Here is an 18,468-nt window from a genome sequence, read left to right as displayed (position 1 = left end):
GGCCTCACTGTAACTGCCCTATGAATAAGAAACATGATCCAGTGGGCATAGAGCAACTATCGGTGACCTCTGAACTCCTCAGCAATAGTATCCTCTATCTCTGATAGAAGGAGATCTCAAATATCAAACACTGTCTGTTGCATCAGACAGTTTAGTAGCCACAACTGTATGTGAGTCAAGCCCTCGTGATACCCCATCCTCAAAAGTAGTGTCCTCCTCATAATGGCATCAAGCACTTTAGCAATGGGAGTAAGATCACTAGGTGTCCTACTAGACCCCTCGCTGAATGGCTCTGTGAAGCAGTGGCGGACTAGATCAGTAGGGGGCACCATCCCACCATGAGGATGTCTAGGAGGTGTTGTCTATCCATAGCAAACCTCATGTAGCCGGACGGGCTGCTCCTAAAGCTTGAGTATCTCTCTGACCCTAGTGCACATCAGCCTATAATCTCTACCACTGAATGCAAAGTGTATGAATCTATGCTGTGGGTCAATCCAGAGAGAAGCATAGAACTGACAGACCCAAGATGGAACATATAAGCCAGTCAATCTAAGTAAATCTATCAGCCCTAGTAGGTAAGAGAGGTAGGGGTGAATGTGCTCTCTAGCTGCTGCAACAATAGACTCTATGTTGCACACCCTCTGAGATCTGAAAACAGCTCCACTGTTAAGATATGCATTGTAGAAGTCCTCTTGCAGTGGTGTGTAGAAGTCCTCCTGCAGTGGTGTGTAGAAGCCCTCTGATGCACGCTCATCTCACCTCGGCAGAAACCACTACTCAAAATCCACAAATCTGAGCTGCTGCACCTGCTTGGCCGTGGCGGCCCTTAGATCTAGATGAGTCACTAGAGGTGGACCCTATGGCCTGGGTGGTGGACGAGAACCCCTCCGCAGTGTATCTGCCCTCGGTGTGACTAGAGCACGGGTACGACCAGAGCGGCGAAGCTATGGCTGAGGTGCCTGCTTTGTCTCCTCAGCCTGCTGTCCCTCCTGAGTATGCGCTGCTGCCTATGGCTCCTGCTATGACTCCCTCTAATGCTGACTCTCATCCAAGACAACTCACTATCCCACATCTGGACTCCACTCCTAACACCTCCTACCTTCGCATGCTCTACTGCGGCTACAACTGCGGCTGCTCTAGCTGTGTCTACATCTAGATACTTCTGCTTCTTTGTCGCAAGTTTCTTCGTCGCTTTGCCTTTTGGATCTGCAGGCAGACGAGGCGGGTGTCTCGGATCCTCATCACTGGGGCCACCTTCAACATTCTTGATGTGAACCATCGGTTGGATCTGAAAAGAACAACTGCCAACTATCACTTCTGAGGCTTGGCCTCGATCCGTACTTGCGAGCTTGGCCCCAAGTTGACTGACAACTGCAAATTGGACCTCAACAGCACTAACTCACTGCAGGATAGAATAGAGGATATACAGATAATCTTAATTATCCATCTAGAGATGCGAAACCCTAAGAAAGAAAACAATTAGGTACGAAATTGAATCAAGGGCTTGCTACCTGATGAACCGGTGATCCGAAGAGATGAGAAGCGACATGCGGGGAACCACCGAATCGGCTAGGGTTAGGGTTTCGACTCAACAAAAATCGGTGACCAAGATGATGTGGAGGCAGTGGCTTAGGGCATGAGCTTGGTGGCATGCTGGCATGGCGTGAGCACGGCAGCATAGGCAGGGTGGCGTGCGGTTGGCTCTGGTGTAGTGCGGGCGAGGCGCGGCGGCTCTAGCGGAGGAGACACGAGGAGGCTGGTGCGGCAGCAGCGACGGTGTGGAGGCAGTGGCAACATGGGCATAGAGGCGCCAGTGGCATGGGCGACGGCTCGAGCACGACGCAGTGTGGGCGGCAGCGCGTGGAGGCGGCAACGCGGGCGCGGAGGCACGACGGGCGGCGCAAGGAGCAGTGGTGCAAGGTGCGATGACCGGCGGCACGGGAGCGAGGTGACGATGTCGGCGGGATAGGTCAAAGCGCATGAGCGGCTTGCGGTTATAAAGGGGTCCCTGACGTGACAGAGAAGGAAATAGGAAAGAGATTGAATCCCGCACATTTTCAACTACCCGGACGCTCCGGTGGCAGCGACCGGACGCTTCCACCTAGCGTCCAGTCGATTCCAGAGAGGTCTAAATCTCTTAGAATCATGACCAGACATGTCCGGTGGACGCTGACCGTACGCAACCAGAGTCCGGTGCAAGCTGTCTCCTTCGTCTTTGATCGACCGGACATAGAGCCACCTTCTGATCGGACGCTGGGAGAACACTATTTTAGCATCTAGTCACTCCTTCTTAGCAGCAGTTCACCTCCTATGAACTGACCAGACGCTGGACATCAGAGTTTAGTGCAGCATCCGGTCACTCCTTTTCCAGCAAATCTTTAAAGTCCTTCATGCTGCCTGTTCCCAATCAAGTCCCAACTCCAATAAGATCCAAATAAACACCAATTGGGACTGATGTGAGTGACCTCTCTCAAACCCTCATGTTTTTCAAAAATATTTTGCCTTAGGCTATTATTCTTTTTATGAAAATAGGCAATAAGAGGGCAATTGAAGATAAATGATAAAACAACATTCATACATATGCAATGCAATACTTGAAGATAAATCTGGTTGTTTGTCAAGTTTGATCCAAGGTTAAGTTTCTTCACACGCTTTATGGTGGTTATCTTAACCATGTTAGACAAGCCCTATATGCATTACCAAAAATTAAACATGTTGTATATTACAATGCAATGCAATGCAAGGGACAACATAAGCTCATTTTTTAGTGAAGTTACTAAAATCAAGAACATTGAGCTCATTCCGCAATCGATAAAAAGTCGCCTCATCTAGCGGTTTAGTGAAGATATCCACCAATTGATCCTAGGTCCTTACACCTTCTAATGATATATCATTTTTAGCAACCTGATCTCTAAGAAAGTGATGGCGGATATCTATGTGCTTGGTGCGAGAGTGTTGAACCAGATTATTTGCAAGTTTTACCGCACTTTCATTGTCGCACAAAAGAGGTACTTTATCTAGAACTACACCATAGTCTAACAAAGTTTGTTTCATATAAAGAATTTGTGCACAACAAGTACCCACTACAATATATTCTGCTTCGGCCATGGACAAAGCCACACTATTTTGCTTCTTGGAGGACCAAGACACAAGTGATCTACCAAGCAAATGGCACCCTCTAGATGTGCTTTTTCTATCAACTTTACAACCGGCAAAATATGAATCGGAATAGCCAACTAATTCAAATCTAGCTCCTTTAGGATACCAAAGGCCAATGCTTGGTATATGCTTAAGATACCTAAGGATTCTTTTTACGGCAATTAAATGAGTTTTCTTAGGATTGGCTTGAAATCTTGCATACATACACACACTAAACATGATGTCAGGCCTAGATACGGTTAAATATAACAAGCTACCAATCATAGAGCGGTAGATAATTTGATCAACTATGTTACCTCCCTCATGTAGGTCGAGATGTCCATTAGTTGGCATTGGTGTCTTGATTGGCTTACATTCATCCATCTTGAATCTCTTGAGAAGATCATTTGTATATTTCTCTTAAGAGATGAAAAATACCTTCTCTCATTTGTTTGATTTGAAAACCAAAAAAGAATATAAGCTCTCCAATCATTGACATCTCGAACTCCTTTGACATCAATTTACCAAACTCTTTGCAAGAATCTTCATTTGAAGATTCAAAGATGATATCATCAACATACACTTGACAAATGAAGATATGCCCATCAAGCTTCTTGGTAAATAGTGTTGTGTCGACCTTCCCAATGGTGAAGCCCTTCTCAATGAGGAAATCTCGAAGGCGCTCATACCAAGCTCTTAGGGCTTGCTTAAGCCCATATAATGCTTTGGACAACCTATAAACATGATTAGGATATCTAGGGTCTTCAGACCCGGGAGGTTGATCAATATAGACTAGTTCATTAATAAAGCCATTTAAAAATGTATTTTTCACATCCATTTGATAAAGTTTTATTTCATGATGTGATGCATATGCAAGGAGGATACGGATGGCTTCTAATCTTGCAACTGGTGCAAAGGTCTCTCCAAAATCCAAACCTTCAACATGAGAGAACCCATTTGCCACTAGTCTTGCCTTGTTCTTTACAACAACTTCTTAATCATCTTGCTTATTTCAGAACACCCACTTTGTTCCAATAACTCTTGCACCTTTGGGTCACCCTTTAAGAGTCCAAACTTCATTGCGGGTGAAGTTGTTCAACTCTTCATGCATTGCATTTATCAAATCCAGATTTTGAAGAGCTTCTTCTACCTTAGTAGGCTCAAAACAAGAGACAAAAGAGTGATGAGCAATAAATGAAACAAGTTTTTGTGAGTGAGTCATTACACCCTTTGATGGACTCCCTATGATGAGATCTTGTGGATGATCTTGTAGTAGAGGTGTATTTCTTATATTGACCACTTGAGAAGGAGGTTGTGGAGCATCAACATCTTGTGCTTGTACCACCATTTGATCATGGGAGACATGAGTGTCTTCATTTTCTATTCTCCTATCTTTATCACCATCTTGTGGCACACTTGATGAAGAAGGTGGATCAATCACTTGTACATCATCTTCATCATCTTTAGGCTTGATGTCTCCAACCAGAATGTTCTTCATAGCCTTCCTCAATGGTTCATCACCTACATCATCAAGATTCGCATGTGCTCCTTGGGAGCCGTTAGATTCATCAAATTCCACATCATATGTTTCTTCAACCAAGCTGGTGGCATGATTAAATACTCTATATGCTTTGGACTTTGATGAGTAACCAACAAGAAAATCAATATCACAACGTCTTTGAAACTTCCCTAGGTGTTGCCGCTTCTTATAGATGTAGCATTTGCAACCAAACACCCTAAAGAAGGAGACATCAGGCTTCTTCCCATTGAGCAACTCATAAGGTGTCTTGCTAAGGAACTTTTGAAGGAATAGGCGGTTAGATGCATAGCATGTGGTGTTGATAGCTTCCGCCCATAGAGCTTCGAGGGTGTTGTACTCATCAAGCATTGTTCTTACAAGAGTAATCAATGTCCGGTTCTTCCTCTCAACTACACCATTTTGTTGAGGGGTATATGTTGCGGAGACCTCATGTTTGATTCCAACTTCATCACAATAAGCTTCTATGTTTGTGTTGTCAAATTCCTTTCCATTGTCACTTCTTATCTTCTTTAGCTTCACTTCAAATTCATTTTGAGCTCTCTTGGCAAACTTCTTGAAACAAGATACAACTTTGGATTTGTCATGAAGGAAGAATACCCATGTATACTCTTGAATAATCATCAACAATCACAAGACAATAAAGATTTCCTCCCAAACACTTGTATGTTGTTGGTCCAAATAAATCCATATGAAAGAGTTCTAGCACTCTTGCGGTTGACATGAAAGCTTTTGTTGAATGGGTATTTGCAACTTGCTTGCCGGCTTGACATGCACTACAAAGCTTGTCCTTCTCAAACTTCACATCCTTCAACCCTCTCACCAAATCATTCTTCATTAGCTTCTTGAGTGAGCTCATCCCAACATGAGCAAGTCTTCTATACCATAGCCACCCAAGTGTTGTTTTGGTGAATAGGCATGTCTTCAAGTTTGCATCTTCGGAGGTGAAGTCCACTAGATATAGGTTGTTGTATCTAAATTCTTTGAATATCACATGATCATCATCCTTCTTGGATACAACAACCTCCTTCTCAGTAAACAAGCATTGGAAACCAAGATCACACAATTATCCAATGGATAGCAAGTTGAAACTTAATGAAGCAACATATAGCACATTGGATATGGAATGATCATTTGATATAGCCACTTTGCCCAATCCTTTAACCTTGCCCTTTGAGTTATCTCCAAATGTGATTCTTTCTTGTCCATCTACTTCTTCATCTAGTGAGGTGAACATACGAGGATCGCCGGTCATATATTGTGTGCAACCACTATTAATAACCCAATGACTTTCACTGGTCTTATAGTTCACCTACACATAAGAGATCAAGCTTTAGGAACCCAAACTTGTTGAGGGCCCTTCACCTTCTCAACAAGTGATTTTACAACCCAAATTTTCTTAGGCCTATTTTTGTTGGGAGGTCCTAAGAACATTACTTTCATCTTTCCATTAGAATCCTTTCTAAGCATGTAGTGAGCATTGAAGGCAAAAGGTCTGGCATGCTTGGGCAAGGGTTGTGGTGGTGGAGTTTGGCACTCATGAACAAAGTGGCCTTCTTGTCCACACTTAAAACACTTCTTTGGCTTTGGCTTTTGTTGTTGTTGAGCTTGAGCCTTCTTCTCTTTGTTTGCAATGTACCCAATGCCACTTCTATCCATCTTCATGATGGTGTTCATTAGTAGCTCACTTTGAAGATACTTGCCTCTAGTGAACTTGCTCAATCCAATCTTGAGATGCTCTTTCTCCAACTTAAGCTTCTTGTTCTCTTCCTTAAGAGCATCATTGTTTTTCTCTTCCTTGAGCTTCTTGTTTTCTTCTTTGAGCTTCTCATTCTCAAGCATCAACTCACCATCATGATCAAGAGTTTCTAGCACAATGGTATTGTGACTTTTGATCTCTTCAAGATCCTTCTTGAGCTTTTCATTGTCATTCTTGAGCTTGACAAACTCATCATAATCATCAGCCTCAACCACTTGCTTACCCTTGCTACTAGAACTTTGCTCAATGCTCTCAATGATCAAATCATCATATGATGTAGCTATATCAATCTTAACAACATCGTTAGTAGCATCATGTGGCTCATTAAATAAATATTCTTGAGCAATAACAAGATTATCATGATTAATCTTAAGAGTAGTATATTCATCTTTTAGCATATTATGGCTACTGATGAGCTCTTTATGCATCCTCTCAAGTTTATCATGTTTATCTTTAAGCTCTTTCTTAGAAGATTTGAGCTCCTTGAGTTTGGATGACATAGTTTCATTTGCTTCTCTAAGCTCAACACTAGCCTTTTCAGCTATATCACATTTAGCTAAAAGAGAATCATTTTTAGCTTCTAACTTGTCATTCTTAGCTCTAGTCTTTATAATGATCTTAGAGTATTTATTTAGCAATTTAACAAGATCATCATAAGAAGGTGATTCATATTCATCATCATCACTATCGCTATCATTATTACTAGCATGTTCATCACCACTACTCTCATCATCATTTGATACCTTGCATTTACCCTTGGCCATAAGGCATAGGTGTGTAGAGGATGATGGCGATGGTGGTGGTGAAGATGATGAAGAGTCAATAACAATGACGGCCACCTTCTCATTGTCACTATCATCATCGGATGAGCCACTAGATAAATCAATGTCCGTGAGCCAATCACCGACGATGTATGCCTTTCCACTCTTCTTCTTCTTGTGGAAGTCCTTCTTCTTGCCATCTCTCTTCTTGTATGGCTTGTCTTTCTTTTTCTCATCTTCATCACTTGAGTCATCTTTCTTGCCCTTGTTCTTGTTCTTGAACTTGTCTTTCTTGGGCTTTGTGCATTGGTGAGCTAGATAACCAATTTTTCCATAATTATAGCAATCCATCTTGGAGATTGGCTTCCTTCTAGAGCTAGTGAAGAACTTCTTCTTCTTACCATCAAACTTTATGCCACTCTTGTTGAGCTTCTTTAGCATCTTGGTGGTTTTTCTCACCATGAGAGCAAGGCTTGCATCATCAACTTCATCATCACTTGAGCTCTCATACTCAAGCCTTGCTTTGCCCTTCTCTTGACTAGCTTTGAATGCTAAGTTCTTTTCTTTCTTCTTGTTAGAGGATAAGCCATCTTGAGGTGTGATGTGCATGTATATCTCATGAGCATTGATCTTTCCCAAGATTTGTGTCGGTGTAGCGGTGGAAAGATCACCTTGATGAAGCATGGCCACAATGTGCCTATATTTGTCAATGGGGAGGACACTCAAGATCTTTCTTACAACATCGAATGGTTGCATTTGAGTTAGTCCAAGCCCATTGACTTCCTCTACAAGAACATTCAAACATGAATACATTTCATTAGCACATTCTTTAGGAAGCATTTTAAAAGAGTTAAGCTTTTTCCTGACAAAATGATAGCGTTCCTCATGCTCACTCTTTGTTCCCTCATGGAGCGCACAAACGTCCGACCATAGTGCATGGGCGTCTTTGTGGTTCCTCACCTGGTTGAACACATCTTTGCAAAGGCCTCTAAATATGGTGTTTTGAGCCTTTGCATTCCATTTCTCATAATTCACCTCATCGCCTTGTAGGTTAGTAGCATCCTGAGGTTTTGGGAAGCCTTGTGAGGTGGCTCTAAGTATTCCAACATCTAGAGCTTCTAAGTACGCCTCCATGCGAAATTTCCAATATAGAAAATCATCCCCCTCAAAGATAGGAGGAGATCCATCCCTGTGAGATATCTTTCTCTAGGCGGTTAAGCCTAAATATGTGAGCACGAGGCTTCGATACCAATTGAAAGGATCAAGATGCCCAAGAGGGGGGTGAATTGGGCTAATTCTAAATTTCTTTGCAATAATTAAACTCTACGATTAGCCCAATTAACCCCTTGTGCCTAGAAAGTATTTCTATTGATCTAACACATAAAAGTTTAGCACCCGAAGTTCCAATCCTACTCTAGCATGGTAATTCTAGGAATGTAAATGATAAGAATTGAATTGCTCAAAGTAAATGCTCAAAGTGAAGAGAGAAGGAGGAACATGGCGATGTTTTGCTGAGGTATCAGAGAGTCGCCACTCTCCACTAGTCCTCGTTGGAGCACCCGCGCAAGGGTGTAGCTCCACCTTGATTCATGCAAGGATCAAGTGCTCTCTATGGGTTGATTCTTCGACATTCCGTCGCGGTGAATCACCCACAACCGCTCACAACTTGAGTTGGGTCATCCACAAGCTCCGCCGGATGATCACCAAGCTCTCCAATCACCACCAAGCTATCTAGGTGATGGCGATCACCAAAACTAACAAGCATGAACTCTCACTTGACCACGACAAGCCTAATGAGAAGGGTGGATGCACACTTTGCTACTCTTGATCTTACTAATGAGGGCTCTCTTTGGGATTCTCAAATCTCAATCACCTCACAAGACCTTGCTCTTCTTGGCACTCTCAAAGGTGTTTCTCAGCTGTTGGAATAAGCAAATGTACCCCCACACACGAATGGAGGAAGTATTTATAACATGGGCTGAAAAATGAACCGTTATGTGCCTCTGCGGGTTGACTGGACGCTCCGGTCATGTTGACCGGACGCGCCGATCAGTTCACCCCGAACTCCAGTGTTTACAGTGTGACCAGACGCTGGACAACGTTCGGCCAGCACCGATCGGACGCGTCCGGACGTGATTTTTTCTCTCTGGAACCTTACTGGAGTCGACCGGACGCTGACCCTCAATGTCCGGTCACTTCACCTCTCAGCGTCTGGTCATTTCCAGACGACTTCACCTTGATCAAATGAACTGATCGGACTCTGCGCCAGCGTCCGGTCAGCATTTGACCCTCCATTCACTTCCAACTTTCGATCATACGTGAATGAAGTTTGCTCCAATGGATCTAAGAGCTTTTTAGGAGCTACTTAGTGCTAGGTTTAGCAAGTGTGCACCACACCTAACCCAGTAGACTTATCTAGGTCATGCTACCCGTCCATATCCCCTTAATAGTACGGCCAAAGGAAAAACAAAGTCATAAACTACTCTAAGTGTCTCTTCAACTCCATTCGACACTTAGAACTAGTCTATCCTTAACCTTGTCGTCCATCATTTGAAAACCGAAACGATTTCCATCGTAGGGGCATGACCACCATGATAGCCCAATCGATCTCCATTACCATGACCTAACTTGCCTCTGCAAAATGCACGTTAGTCATAGTAATCATGTATTGTCATTAATCACCGAAACTCAATTAGAAGGCTAGATACTTTCACCACCGTCGCGATGCCCCTCTCCAGTCACTCCACATCTGCACAATCCTCCACTATGACCCCTATCCGGCCTCTCCACCGCCTGCACTTCCTTGACCCATCCCCATCTGCTTTCGGCCAGCATTCCTACCACTAGCACTTTTGCTTGTCTTCCTCCTGCCTGACACCAACGCCGGTTCACCTCTCAGTTGTGGAGCACTGCTCCCTTCCTCGCTTCTGATGCACCTCTTCATCCCTTCTACCACTCAGCAATCTCCAAGGACAACGTCGTCTCTGCAAGCTCAATGTGGTGCAAATGGATCCCAGTTGCCATGGTTGTGCCTAATGTGAGCGGTGCGTGCTTTAGGCAGTGGCGGGCGACCAGCTACAGTGCCCTATAGGGGCATGTCCAGCCCCGCGGGAGTGAGAATTTCGACACTTGAGATTGATGTGGAATATTGGAGGGGAGGTATATCTTTCGATCTATTTGGAGGAGTTAGGGTGAAATACTGGTTACCACCATAATAAGGATGGGAAAGAAGATCTGCTGGAGTAAGAAATTTGGTTCAACTCCCTCGATACAATAGTTAGGGCGCGTTTAGTTCTCAAAATTTTTTTAGGTTTGGCTACTGTTTGACTATTGTAGCACTTCGTTTGTATTTGATAATTAGTATCTAATTATGGACTAATTAGGTTCGAAAGTTTCGTCTCGCGATTTCTCACCTAACTGTGCAATTAGTTTTATTTTTCGTCTACATTTAGTACTCCATACATGTGCCGCAAAATTTGATTTGACACTTTAGGTGAAAATGCTTTTAATGCGTACATTCGTGTATATGGGTGGTGTTTAGTACAGTAGACATAGTAGTAGGTTAGTACCTGCCTACTATTGATAATTTGGCATGCAAAGACTGCAAGGTGTTAGGATTCGTGCGGTCATGTCCAGGTATGATCACGGCAGTGGAGGTACTACTCCCTCCCTACCTAAAAGAATTAAAAATCTTGATTTTCAAAAAGTCAACCAATTTTAAAACTCAACTAAATTTGTATTCATATATTTTTATTATAAAAATATATTTCACAATTAATTTTTATAATTTATTACACATAATTAATATTAGTTTTCTATATATTTAATCAAATTTAAGATTCTTTGACTTCTTAGAAACCTCGATTTTTTTTAAAAAAAATGCACTTCTCATTTTTTTAAGAACTTAACCAATTTTAATTTGGAAGGTTAGCGTCCGGACGTCTGGACGGGATATCGTGTCCGGACGCAGCTCCCCCGCCCGCTTCCCGTCCCACGCCCCACGTCCGCATCCCGCCCACACCCCATGTCCGCATCCTGCCCAGCGTCAGTGCCCGCGTTTGTCACAGGACCGTGCCCGCATGGGGAACCCATGTGAGTTGACCCACGACTGCACCCCAGCAGTAGCAACAGGCGGTTGCGCAGGCCGCTGTCCACCAGCCACCTGCATCATGCAACACCTCGATTTACTTTTGAAACATCTAGATAAAACATTTGCAACATACAGATGAAGCACTTGAAAATATGCGCTTAAAATTAAACATGCGTGTATAGGCATAGCAACATATGCAACATCCAAATAAAACACTTGCAACATAAGTATGAAACATATAAAACACTTGAAACACGCAGGTAAAGCCATAGCAACATATGCAATATCCAGATGGAACACTTGAAGCATACATTTGAAAACACCTGAAACACTTGAAACATAGGTTTGCAACATGCATATATTGTCATTGCAACATATGCAACATTCCAGATCTACTTTTGCAACATCCAGATAAAACACTTGAAACATATGTCTGAAACGCATAAAACACTTGAAACACAGCGGCCTACTTCGTAGGGAACTGCGGTAGCCAGCAAGCTCGGGGCAGGGGAACGTCGGGAGCTGCCCAGCGTACACCTAGGTGCAGGCGCAGGCCTCTCCTTCCTGCCACGGTGTCTTCGACCGGCCGCCGTGCATGCCATGGCCGCGACGGTGCGAGGTGGATGGGGGCACGGAGGAGCGCGGGATGGTGGCCGGGTGCGCCGCATCCACGCTGGAGAAGGTCGCGGCGGCCGGAGAACGCGAGCCACGGGTGAGCGGCGCGGTGTATGCGCCAGCGGCGGTGGCATGCGTTGCTGGGGAAAGCAGATATTGCTGTCTTTTCGAGAAACCATGAAGCACTTACGGTGGAGCGAAGGAGGCCTATTGGGCTCGATGGCTACGCAGGTCCGGGAACGGGTTGTTCGGACAAATATGCGTTGAGAATTTTCGATTTCGATTTTGATCAAATCTTTAAAAGGATACTATCGACATTTAGTCTCCAAAGGTAATTATTATAAAAAATATATATATTTCATGATTATTTTTAGATTTAAAGAAGCATAAAATTGGTTGATTTCTTGAAACTTGAGTGTACTTGTCCAGTGAATGGGCGCGGTGTGCAAGGAGCACGTACGCCGTACGCGTGTCCCGGGAAACCAGCAGATAATCCACACTTCCACAGCCAGAAGAGACCTGGACCTGGCAGCACAAAACGAAAGGTGCAACGAGGAGAGGTCGTCAGGTTCTAGACACAGCATCCGGCAAAGTCTGCGTACACTGCCCGCGAACTACTACTTTGGAATCGCACCTTCATCCTGCCCGATGCCCCCGCCCCCGCTCGATTCGCTCGGGAAGCCACGGGAACGCTGCCTGCTAGTGCTTCGTGCTGCCCCCGCGTTGACTTTTCCCCCACAGGGCCAAACCAAAAGGCGGCGGCGTCGCGGGCCGGTGGCGTGGTGGCCACGCGCCACAGCAGCTGTTCCATGATGGCAAGTTGCGCTTGCGCGTGAATCTTGTTGCATTGCATCGACTCGCAGTTTTCCCCCTCTTGTGAAACATGCAAAGCGTGGGCAGCCCCTGGTCCTAATTCCTGCTCAGGACTCGGACCGCCAGCCAGATCACGTTGTCTGGTGCACTCACTCTGTTTGCCACCTGTATATATATTTCAGTTTGGCCCCAACGGCCTGAAATTACAAGAGTTTCATTTTACATCATAGGTGAGCTTTACTGCATGAGCTTTACTTCATTTTACAATCACAAGAGTTTCTTTGGACCGTTGATCTTGAACCCCAAGGCTACATGAGCCTATATTGAGATGCCAACCTGCTATCCTTCTCTACGTTGTAGTATGGGTGAAAACAGTCGAACTCACGGTACTATAATAGGAAAACAAAAAAAAAAATGGACGATTCATGGTCTCTGAGTTTTAATCAAAATAACTAATGAAAAAGATAAAAAATGTGATGAAATCATAAAATAACGACTTTCATGTTTTGATGAATTATGAAAACAGTATTACTGATTTCACTCCTGCCACTTTTGTTGCATGCTGCCATGCTGGGACCCATCAGCGTGAGATGAAGATGTGAAAAAACTACTATTTTTAGTTTTATCTTATCCCATTTTCACATGAGAACGTGATTTAAGGAGCTTCATGAGTGAAGCTAATTTTTAAAAGACATGTTTAGCAAAAAAAAACAGCTTCGAACAACTCATGAAGTTGGTGGTGATGTTGTGCTAAACGGGACCTAAGTTAAACTATTTTAATCAGCTAGAACTTTTTAAGCAATTTTTTATAAGTTGTAGCTATCCAAATGGGACCTTAGTCAATCTTCAAAGTTATGTTGCACTTAGAAATTTTTCGTTACAAACATAGCCCCGTTTTGCTGTGCTTTCTTACCGCTCCCGAAGCCGCATGCAAGAAGCTCAGTTGAGCACATTAATTAGTTTTAGACTCCTATACGGTCTCCATAGAAATAATATTTTTTATGCAGCAATGCTCTCCTCAGGACGTCCATCCGTCCGGAGGACATCGCATTTCCTGGGCCTGCACGCTACCGGGCCAACAATCCCTGCTCTCTCAAAAACGTCTTTCCCACTCCCCACTGAGAGTCATCCATCCACTCCACTCGTTCCTTTCGAAACCAGATAAGGCCTGCTGCCGTGCCCGTGTCTGACCACCGTCGCCCATGGTCAGTGTCACCGCAGGCGTCGCCCTCACGCCGACAGTGTCGCGCGTGTCTTTCCGAGACCCGGCGCCGCCTTCCACGTACGCCCAGGGCCCCTCCCCGTTGGTGCAGTCCCCGGCAAGGCCATGGCACGGGCGTCGCCTGTGAGGCTCGTGGTAACCGCTCGATACTTGCCTTCGTACGAGAGCGAGGAGGAGGAGGAGAATGAGGAGAAGGCTTTAAGGGCGGCGGAGGTTGGGGGAGGAGGGACAACGAGCATGCTGGCTATAGCAGTTCCCTACCAGATAGGCCGACGACGCTGTGTTTCAAGTGTTTCAGGTGTTTCAGACTCATGTTTCAAGCGTTTCATCTGGATGTTGCAAAAGTAGATCCTGGGATGTTGCATATGTTGCAATGATAATATACGCATGTTGCAATCTTATGTTTCATGTGTTTCAGTTGTTTTTTCAGACGTATGTTTCAAGTGTTTCTTCTGAATGTTATAGAAATATATCTGGATGTTGCATAACATGCATGTTTCAGGTGTTTTATACGTATGTTGCAAGTGTTTTTCATCTAGATGTTGCATATGTTGCTATGGCTATACACGCATGTTTCAAGTATTTCATCTGTTTTCAGTCGTATGTTTTAAGGGTTTCAACTCGATGTTTCAAAAGTAGATATGGGGGCACATGTTGCAATGGCCCTGGTGGCCAGGGGACAGCGGCCTGCCGCAGCCGCCTGCTACTGCATGTTGTTGGGGCGCTGCCGTGGGTCACCATCTGGGCGCCTGAGCAAGGCAGACGCCTCCGTGGTGCGCATCCGCTGACGGGGTCACACGGGGCACGCTCCAGCAGCGGGCACGATGCATTCGAACGGGAAAGCGGACGCCTCTTGCGGAGCGGACACTAGCCGTTCCATTTTTTTATAACAACACATAGCAAAATTATTGCTTGTCGTCTAATTTGAATGTACGTTAAATTGGTTAGCTTTAAAACCTAAAACGTGGATTACTAGTGACAAGAGAACTAAATTTAGGTTTTGACACATAGCGATATACTAATTGGTATCTGAATTGCGATACCCTTTATATCTACTATAAAAAACAATGTCCACTTGTATCGCAAATAATCCGTGTAAAATTCAGATACCAAAACGGGCGCTCCCGTCTCCGTTTCCCACACGCCAAAGGTGTGAAACCTGAAGCATCATCGCCTATTCTGCCCTACCCAAAACGAGGTCGGCGACCAGCCTCCCACCGCGCACGCGTGGCGGTAGCCCAGCACTCCTGCCCGCGCACGGTACCCAGGCTCCGGCCCCGCAACGGCCACCTGCCGGTCACAGACCCGCGTCGCCCACCGGCAGCCGCCGTCCTCTCGCGTCTTACCTCACGCGCGGATAAATAGCAAACACCTCTCTGCTTCTCCGCCATTTCTTTTCTGTTCGGCGGATCGGGTCTGGTCAGTTCTCCGTGTTGCGTGTCCTGTAAGAACAAGAACAAGAAAAAAAAAGAGAGGAAAGGAGAGTTTCTTTCGGGTCGTCCTTCTCTCGGATTGTCGAAAGGCCGCTCCTTTAGGAGATTTGCGCGCTTCTCGTCGAGATTAGTCGACAGGTGTTCGGATTGAGCTGTTTGGGGTGGAGGAATTTTGAGGCCAAGAAGAGAGTCGGAATCGGATCGGGAGTTCTTGTGGTCCGAGGGTGCGGAAGAAAAGCGAGGGATTTTTAGGAGAATTTCTTGTTTGGGGAAAAATCGGTTTGTTGAGCGGATTAGAGGCGGAGATGGGAGCCGGGGCTGAGGTCATGCATCAGGTCGTGCCGCTGCTGGAGCCGCCGTTCCACCGGTGCGTCGTTAAGAGCGTCGATGTCATGGAGGTGGTGGTCGCCGTGGCGCCTGGGCAGGTGCAGCCAGCGACGTCGCCGAAGGCCGTGGTGGAGGTTGCCGTAGAGGTGCCCGATCTGGTGAGTTTTCGATTTCAGCTGAGCAGAAGTTTCGGTTTTTTTCTTCTGTTTATTAATTAGTGTTGTGGTTTGGTCAAATTTTACTTGGATCACCGAAGGAAATTGTATTTCGTGTAGTATTGCTCTGATCTCGATTATGTTTTCTTGAGTACGATAATATGGTGAATTGCAGGAATTAATTGCTTAAATTAGAGCAGGGCTTTCTTTCCTTTTTTATTTTTTGGTTGCTGTTTCTGTTTGTTCATATCGATTTGTGTAGGATATATATTGATAAGTTGTATTTGAAATGTGTAGCCGCCTCCTAAATTGGTTGCTGAAGTTATATGAGATTCTGCCATCTTGTGACGCATTGCTGGCTTGGTCTTTGTAATTGGTTGTGCTACTTAATCAATTGATTGTTATCGTGCAGAACAAAAAAGAATAGTTGTTTGGTCAATTCAATACGTCATAGTTGGTGGCTCTTAATTAGAACCAGAACAAAACTTCATGGTGTGTTTTGTGTTAATTATAAACATATCAGAGAAGCAAATTCTAGGTTTATATCTCATTATATGTGACTACAAAGACACCAGCATAACTAACAGTTTTGTGCTTGATGCAGGAGTTCAAGAGAGCTTCTAATGCTGGGAGTAGTGTATCTGCAGAACAACTGCAATTTGTCCCGAGCATTCGATCTGGTAGCTTTGCTGATATTGGACCTAGGCGGTTCATGGAAGACGAACATATTAGAATTGATGATCTTTCTGGTCATCTTGGCTCACTGTTGATGGTCTCTGCGCCTAGCGCCTTCTATGGGGTATGCACTGTGAATGATGTTAAGCTAATTATAATCATAAAATTATAATCTGATTTTCTGAACCCTATATGAATTGATTGGTCTTTTAACATTTGCTTAGTTGTTTGACGGTCATGGGGGTTCAGATGCAGCAGCCTACATGAAAACGCATGCAATGAGGTTGTTCTTTGAAGATGCTGACTTCCCTCAAGCATCACAAGAAGATGAAATATTTGCTGAATCTGTTGAGGAGTCAGTCCGCAAAGCTTTCTTGCGGGCTGACCTTGCTCTTGCTGATGATTCAGTCATCAACCGTTCTTCTGGCACCACAGCGCTGACAGCATTGGTCCTTGGGAGGTAATTTGAAAGTGGAACCCAAGCCTCTACAGATCTTAATGGTCGTTTCAGTGCTGTGATGTGGTAAACCATTCTAATCTTCGGTTCCTATCTTTCAGGCAATTGTCAGTAGCAAATGCTGGGGATTGCCGCGCAGTCCTGTGTAGAAAAGGGATAGCGGTGGAGATGTCAAAGGATCATAGGCCGACATACGATGCGGAGCGTCAAAGGGTTATCGAGTGTGGTGGATACATCGAGGATGGCTACCTCAACGGTGTACTCTCTGTGACCCGGGCTTTAGGGGACTGGGACATGAAACTGCCCCAAGGCTCTCCGTCGCCTCTTATCGCCGAGCCAGAGATCCACTGGACCACCCTGACGGAAGACGACGAGTTCCTCATCATCGGCTGCGACGGGATATGGGACGTGATGAGCAGCCAGCACGCGGTGAGCACGGTCCGCAAGGGGCTCCGGAGGCACGACGACCCGGAGCGGTGTGCTCGGGAGCTCGCCATGGAGGCGAAGAGGCTCGAGACCTTTGACAACCTCACTGTGATCATCGTGTGCTTTGTCCCTGACCTCGCGGGGGCCTCAGCCGCAGCTGTGCCTTCAGAGGAGCAGGCCCCAGCGCCGGCCGGAAGGATCAGGTGCTGCAAGAGCTTGTCGCCGGAGGCACTCTGCAAGCTGAGGAGATGGCTCGAGTCTGACCACTAGAGAGGCCTATGTTTCTGTGCTGTGGCTGTGTAAATATTTGGCGCTGATGTTGTTCCGTCTAGTACGGCTTGTGCTTACACGGCCAGCAATTTTGTAGCGAGTTTCTGCGGCTACTGCCGCCGCCGGCGCTTTTGTTTCACACCATTTTGTTGGGTGTACATACCATTGTTTGTTGCTCGGTTCAGCTCAGTTTGGCAGAGGATGACTACTCCAGTTTGCAAACCCCGTTGCCTGATGGGATGGTGATTTTTTCAGTTAGTTAGCCACGTTCGGTGGGAACGAAGATTAGAACCATCACTGTTCGTTGGGGTAGGTTTTCAGGTTTCAGCAGTCCCCACTGCTCGTTAGGGGTAGGTTTTCAGGGTTCAGCAATCAGCAGTCCCCGAGCCTGATTTGGCTGATTGGAGCGTGTCCTGTACTCCTGTACTGATATCTGCTATTCGTGTGGTCATCCGTGGTCTACAGAGAAAAAAAAATATCTTCGAGCACTTGCGGTTGATCGCTGCAGGCCAGGACGGAGGAACTGTCAAGATAAGCTGGACTCTTTCAACCAACAAATAATATTTTTTTTCTACAATAAATTAGTCCAACAGACTTTCAGCAAAGATTCAGGATCCGGTCACAAACATAGGATCCGCTGCTGCCTGCCGGAACAAGTTGCATGCATGTAAGGTTCGGTGCGTTCGCATGCAGTTGCCATCAACGAAAAGGTGGAAATAATCCGGGGCCGCCGCGTTGTTTGACCATAATAGAACAGGGAGAACCAATCCGGCTGAATCGAGAAAGCGCA

General features: G+C 45.3%; 1 protein-coding gene across 1 annotated transcript; it reads left to right on the top strand.

Moving 5' to 3' along the window:
- Nucleotides 1-15,084: 15,084 nt before the first annotated feature.
- On the top strand, nt 15,085-17,867 carry LOC136452071 (probable protein phosphatase 2C 2). Its single transcript, XM_066452712.1, has 4 exons — nt 15,085-15,853; nt 16,455-16,649; nt 16,750-16,985; nt 17,084-17,867. The coding sequence occupies exons 1-4, from the start codon at nt 15,674-15,676 to the stop codon at nt 17,676-17,678; spliced, it is 1,206 nt and encodes a 401-aa protein (XP_066308809.1). The 5' UTR covers nt 15,085-15,673; the 3' UTR covers nt 17,679-17,867.
- The last annotated feature ends 601 nt before the right edge of the window (nt 17,868-18,468 follow it).

The sequence above is a fragment of the Miscanthus floridulus genome, chromosome 5 (genome assembly GCF_019320115.1).
Source record: "Miscanthus floridulus cultivar M001 chromosome 5, ASM1932011v1, whole genome shotgun sequence".
In the NCBI taxonomy this organism is placed as follows: Eukaryota; Viridiplantae; Streptophyta; class Magnoliopsida; order Poales; family Poaceae; genus Miscanthus; species Miscanthus floridulus.
The sequence above is the reverse complement of the archived record's forward strand: the minus strand, read 5'-3'. Positions and strand labels throughout refer to the sequence as shown.